Raw genomic sequence first — 6,858 nt, 5'->3', positions numbered from 1 at the left:
ATGCAAAGATATTTTAGTAGAGCCCCAGATAAAAAAAAAAAATAGACCTGTAAATGTGAATAATATGTCCCCTTTAATGACATTTGGTGGAAAATTAGGCTATGACACAATGAACCATGCAGATCTGGATTTGCAGATTCATTCAGAGATGTTTTTTAAGTTTGACAAATCAATTTCACCTCAAGATCCATTTAGTTGCTGTTCTGGAGTTTTTAATCATATCACACAATCTTCCTCTGCAGATGGAGACTGGACATGTTAAAGGTTTCTTAATATTGCATTTTTATGCAAATTGATATGAAATACTACAGTTATTTGAAAATAAATATGACATGTATGGAGTTTCTTCACTGTTTCACTGTGTTTGGATCCAGATCCAAATAAAGCTTTAAAATATCAACATGTTTATCTTATGAGGTTATACATAATTTTTTTCGTGTGTGAGTGAAAAGTATTTTTAAGATACCCTAAGTAGGAACAGAGTCAGTCTTTCTCATACAACTGTTGGAAAACTGATGATACCAAATAAAACACATTTATTTTAAAACTAAAACTAGTACTTTTGTGGCAGAATCATGAGATTGATCTAATCTCTTATTCTGTGAAAATCTTCCAAAGCATGTTCTGTTACAGGTACCACTCATAAACGTGTTAGGTCATCATAATTACTTACTTTGGAAAAGTTTTAGCCAAATGAGAAATCAAAGCCTGACTTCCTCTGTTATCCATAAAAGGAATATTTCCTGAGTCACTAACTCAAGAAGGTGGTTGCTCAACACACCCAGTCTACAGCCTATATAACAGCTGCCTCCAGCACAGAAACACAAGTTGCCTACAACGAGGAAACATGAAGACAATCAATCTCAGCATTCTACTAAGCCTGGCAGTCGCAGTTCACTGCGTGCCAATATCACAGGTTACTGTTCAAGATGAGCAATTTGCAGAGGTAGGTGTTCTTGCTTTGCCTTTTTATGCATGTATTCTCACTATGTTGTACTAAAGTTGTGCATTTGAAAACTTTGTTCTCTGAATTCTGATGTTACGTTGTTATAGACACATGAAGAATTTCACTACAGTACCTGCTTGATCCCTGCTGTTAAAATATTAACAGATCTCTTCTTCCTGCATGGAGTATATTAGTATATTCTGCAGATGATGCATATTTAAGTATGTAACTTTGATTTTCTCTCACAGAGCTACCTGAAGAAATTCTTCAACCTAACTGAGGAGAGCGGTCCAACTATCAGACGGGGGATCAGCCCAGCGGTCAAGAAGCTGACTGAGATGCAGCGATTCTTTGGTCTCCAGATCACCGGGACGCTGGATGCTGACACCATGGCGATGATGAAGAAGCCCCGCTGTGGCGTTCCAGATGTGGACCCTGCTCGTTTCTCTACCTTTGGAAATAACCTCAAGTGGCAGAAAAACAGTCTTACGTACAGGTGAATGATCTAAAGAGAGAATGTGTGAGAGACTAACTTTAGGCATTGCATGTGATAAATTATTGAAGTATATTCTATATTTTTCTGTCTTACAGGATTGAGAACTACACACCTGACATGTCTGTGGCAGAGGTAGATGACTCCATGGAGAAAGCACTGCAGGTTTGGGCCAAAGTCACTCCTCTGAGATTCACAAGAATCTACAGTGGCACAGCTGACATCATGATCTCCTTTGGCCGCCAATGTGAGTACTAAACAACATTTCCTGTGTATGTCCCAGTTATACACTTTCTCTATGCTCAGTTTATTAGTTGTGATGTTCTTAAGATTCTTGGCTTTAACTACATGCTTTTTCTGTGTCTTGAAGTTCTGATTTGTATTTTTTAACAGTAATTCATGTAATGGCCTGTAATTCTATCCAGTTTGCCAAACCTGACATAAATATGCTTCTTTTAACAGCACATGGTGATTTTTACCCCTTTGATGGCCCTGATGGCACTCTTGCCCATGCCTTCGCCCCAGCCCCTGGCATTGGAGGAGATGCTCATTTTGACGATGATGAGACCTTCACCTTCCGCTCAAAGTCTGGTGAGTTATTTATGCCCAGCATAGTGTCTGATTTTACTTCTTAACTACTCAGTGTATATTTTCATATACATGATATATTGTATGCTCCTCATTGAGAGGATCTGTATATGACTTGTAATTCTGTCTTTTCTGCTGTAGGATACGTCCTGTTCATGGTAGCTGCCCATGAGTTTGGCCACTCCCTGGGCTTGTCTCACTCTACAGATCCTGGTGCTCTCATGTACCCTCTGTACATATACAGAAACCCTGACACCTTTGTTCTCCCCCGGGATGATGTCAACGGCATCCAGTCTCTCTATGGTTAGTACTAACTGACTGATTCATAGCTGCCTGTTTGCACAAATAGCACTCAGCCTAAATCTCTGAGGAACTCCTGAACATAACATTACTCTGACTTTATTCAACCTCCAGGTCCAAACCCTGATAAGGATCCAGTTCAGCCTGAACCTCAGCCTCCCACCACCCCTGATGCCTGTGATTCCACCATGGTATTGGACGCTGTGGCCACCCTGCGAGGAGAGATGCTCTTCTTCAAAGACAGGTATCGCAGACATAGAATACTCAAATATCTGAATACTGAAGTCCATTCTGAGTGTTTTCTCTTCACACAAGAGCAGGTTTATGAACTCATTTGTGTTCTTGTGTGTTCTCAGCTTCTTCTGGCGTAGCTACCCTCAGAGCAATACACCTCAGCAAAGTCTCATCACAAACTTCTGGCCTAATGCCCCTGTCAACATCGACGCTGCTTATGAGAGCAAACAATCAGACAATGTCCTACTCTTTAAAGGTATGTGTTCTCTTAATCTACCTAAAGCTCATAATCTGACACTATTTTCAAGTGTACGTTACTAACCCTTACGTGCATTCACTAAAAAGTATCTGTATTGAATTTCCTTACAGATCGTAAAGTGTGGGCTTTCAGTGGCTATGACCTTGTACGTGGCTATCCTAAAACAATTTCCAGTTTTGGTCTGCCCAAAAGTGTGAAGAAAATCGATGCTGTTATGTATGACGTGGATTCTCGCAAGACTCTGTTCTTTGTGGACAGATATTACTACAGGTGTGTTCAAATGACGTGATCTGAAATCAGTTCAGGTGACTGGTTTAGATGTGACGATAGTTTACATGATGGTGTACAAATAGTGAATCGGTCTAACTCTTGTCTGTGTGTCTGTAGTTATGATGAGACCAAACAGACAATGGACGAGGGATTCCCTAAACGTGTTGATGAGACCTTCTCTGGCATGACCGGCAAGGTGACAGCAGCTTTCCAGTACAGAAGTGAGTAGCGTTCAAGGCTGAACTGAGTTTTCCAAATCAGGACTATTGAAATGAGAGAATGTTTACAGTTATTATGAATCTTTCCAGTCTTTATCAAACACAGAGACTAACACTGATTCTCTGTTCTCCAGGTTTCACCTATCTCTACAGTGGACCCCATATGTTTGAGTACAGCATGAGGAGCGGCAGGTTGTTCCGTGTGCTGGGAAACAGCTACTTCTTGCGTTGCACTAACTTCTAGACCAGATGACAACAGAAGTTGTTAAAAAGTTTACATAACTTGTAATAATATATTCTATAATATCTAATTATATTATTATATACTTGAGGATATATACTGGATATATGCCCCTTCTTCTAAACAGTACTCTACAGTTGTTTGTTTTTTTTACATACTTATGAAATTGTGTTATTGTGGCACCAGCCATTGCTTATTTTTTTACTTATTTAAAGTTAATTTAATCCTAATTTATTGTATTTTATTTGTAATTATTTTTCAACATTTTTCTGTTGCTATGTTCTTGCTCATTTTGTGTAACTTAAAACTCAAAACATACGAATGTATGCATGCAAAAACTGTGACAGAGTGAAAATAAATTGGCTCCTTGAATTAACAAATAAAAGTTGTTTATGTACATTTTTAAGTATGTTTTGTTGTTATTTTGCTAAACCAAAAGATAAAGTACTGATAATGTCATGATATTGCTTGTGCATTTTCTCAACATGACATTTGTCTTTTAGCTTATATTGTATTACAAACAAAGTTACTAGCAGTCAGTAGTGTAGAGTAACTTTTCATCATAGAGATGTGAAAATATGTAGTACTACACAAGAAACATACAGATCAGGGGTGTGCCCAAATACAAATGCGTTATTTGACAAAGCACAAATGGTGTTTTTTTTTAAGAATATTTGTTTCATACAAATATTTAAAAAATTATTTGTTTTTGGGATGAAAAAAACCCATGTCAAATACCAGGACGCAGGTTGCTTACATCGCTATCTCAGTCTCTCTTCTCTGTTTCGCTGTTGCGTCTATCAACAGGTCTCAACGAGGGGAGTCACATCCACCTGCTACATGACACACATTTACTAATTTGGACACTCCTGGAGTTGGGGGTGTTCCCCAGAGACAAAGCTGAGCTACTGACATATGCAAAGTTCTCCCAAGGGACTTTCCATAACTTGTTGTTCCCCTTCTCCTTTCCACAAAGTCAGGTTGTAGAAAATAGGCAATAAATGAAAGGTGCAAATCAATAATTGAAGTTCTTCACTACATGTTACACGGTGTGCTGTCTCTGTGTTATGGGTGTATAAATAAGTAGAGGTCTGTCTGCAATGCGGCAATGAGTAAAGTTTTAGCTCAGTAGTCACCGCAGTTGTCTATGATCTGGGAGACTTCGGTTTGAGACCCGGTGTGGGGATAGTTAATTCATGAACACTTATTGTAACACTTATTGTAATTTTTTCTAAAATTAAAAGCATATTAAAAACAAAAAACAGGATTTTAAAGCCTCTGTCCACTTTCATTCAAATAAGATACAAATACAAATACTGGGCCCTTTGCACATCCCTAATACAGATACAACTGGTAATAACTAAATTATGCAAATGCTTAGCTATAATACCATATATTGTAATACCTATTGAGACTTAAGTAGGTAAGTAGATATTTTTAACTGGGGTGGCAAAGGGATATGTAGAGGCGGCCACAATATGTAGTTAATGTGCATGCACAGAATATTCATTAATATTCAATTAATAGTAGGCTAAAATATAAATGAATAGGCTACATGCATACACATAACTGTTAGGATGGAATAGGATGGTCTCCTATTTTGCAGAACCTTTAAAGTCTAACTATATTGCTCTAAACAAACCACCAAATAAAAATGCACTATGCAAATTAACTCAAAATGACTAATCTGAATTATATAGTATACCATACAATATAACATACACTAATATAATAAGACAATTAGCCTGGATGTTTTTGGATAAAGAATAGGAAGACAGATTCTGACCATATTTAAGGCCATTCTGCAGAACAAACTGTGGTGTTAGGCAATCCCTGCCATATAACACCAGGTTACAGGCTTGTTATAAACTGAGGAGACTAGCATGTAGTGACTGGATAAGTAGCATGCATATTTACAAAATCAGTGTGAATGTGATTTTTGACAAAGCAACAATTACCATTACCATCTCATGTATGACCTTCTATGTGGAGGTAACAGGCATCTGATTAACAAGTTTAGTACAGTATTTGTATTTTTCTCTTATCTGGATTAAACAAGTGGCATGTTCATATCACCAGCAGCTGTAATAATCATAATCCAGACTTTACAGACTGAAGAGGGCGGGTGTGGACTTGGGCAATTCTAGAGTCTGATGGGGCCCCAGGCAGAAAATCCTGCAGGGCCCTTCTGACCAACTTTTGTTGCCATTACGTTCCCCAGAACACCTATTAAATAATCAGATATTAATCAAAAAGCATTTATAGAATCTAATTTTTTTTATTTTGACACATTTCTATTAACAGCAAAAACCAAATGTAATAAACTCCTTAGTTACAATAAAAACACATAGTTTAATATTAAAGAAATACGATAAATGAAATAAGATAAATGTAAACAACTTAAAAGTCTAAAGTAAAAAAGTATAAATAACAAATGCAAATGAATGAAAAACTAACCCTTTAAAAAGTTCTTTCTGTTTGGGAACAAACCCCACATTACAAAATCAGTACTCATCAACATCTAGCCTTAACATTTTTCACACTAATGTAATGTCATTTTTCCTTAAGAAATGATTTGGTTATGGCAGTGCCACTCTGCCATTGCAACCCATGTTGTGGTCAGAGGTGGGATTACATCCTTAGTGATAAGAACTACCTTAGAGAATGAATTGAAAAATTTCACCTTCAGAAAGTTCAGTTAAGTTTTACTATTCCCATTCCTCACGTGGGGGGACTTGGTATGTATGTTCAAGACATAGTGCAGGATGTCTAAGGCACGTTTTGAACGGGCACTATAGTTCATCCGATCAACTTCAGTTGATTGAGCAAAAGAGCCAAATGCAGATAAGATTGTATCGCCAGACTAAAAATGTTTATTACAAGTCTGTGTTGGAGTGTACCACTGTGTATATAAATTGTAAATAGTAAAGTTGTAAAATGTTACATATTGGACCTCTGTGAACCTCTAGGATTATCAATTTATTTGAAGGGGAAATTAGAGTCGGGTGTTTCAATCAGTGGGATGACAATCAAGTGTGAGTCTGGGAGGCCTTGCCTTATTTAAAGAATAGAAATCTGGGTCTTCACTGTCAAAGTCTGAGCTTCACAACACAGGTTTGTGGAAGTGTCTCATGGCTCAAAGGAGATTTCTGAGGACCTTAGAAGAAGAATTGTTGGGTTGCAAAACTATTTTTAAGTTTAAAGTGTTTAAAGGGTAACATCTAGGAAACTAAAGGCCTCTCTTGCAGTGGCTACAGTCAATGTTCATGAGTCCACCATTAGGAGAACATTGAACATCAATGGTGTGCA

The 6,858-nt window shown here is 37.5% G+C and overlaps 1 protein-coding gene across 1 annotated transcript; it reads left to right on the top strand.

The window, feature by feature from the left end:
• Window positions 1-486: 486 nt before the first annotated feature.
• LOC121909921 (collagenase 3-like) lies at window positions 487-3,646 on the top strand. Its single transcript, XM_042430781.1, has 10 exons — window positions 487-946; window positions 1,195-1,442; window positions 1,538-1,686; window positions 1,902-2,030; window positions 2,169-2,330; window positions 2,442-2,571; window positions 2,684-2,817; window positions 2,931-3,090; window positions 3,208-3,311; window positions 3,443-3,646. The coding sequence occupies exons 1-10, from the start codon at window positions 848-850 to the stop codon at window positions 3,550-3,552; spliced, it is 1,425 nt and encodes a 474-aa protein (XP_042286715.1). The 5' UTR covers window positions 487-847; the 3' UTR covers window positions 3,553-3,646.
• The last annotated feature ends 3,212 nt before the right edge of the window (window positions 3,647-6,858 follow it).

This window comes from Thunnus maccoyii, chromosome 13 (genome assembly GCF_910596095.1).
Source record: "Thunnus maccoyii chromosome 13, fThuMac1.1, whole genome shotgun sequence".
Taxonomy (NCBI): domain Eukaryota; kingdom Metazoa; phylum Chordata; class Actinopteri; order Scombriformes; family Scombridae; genus Thunnus; species Thunnus maccoyii.
This window is presented reverse-complemented; position numbering and strand designations above follow the sequence as displayed.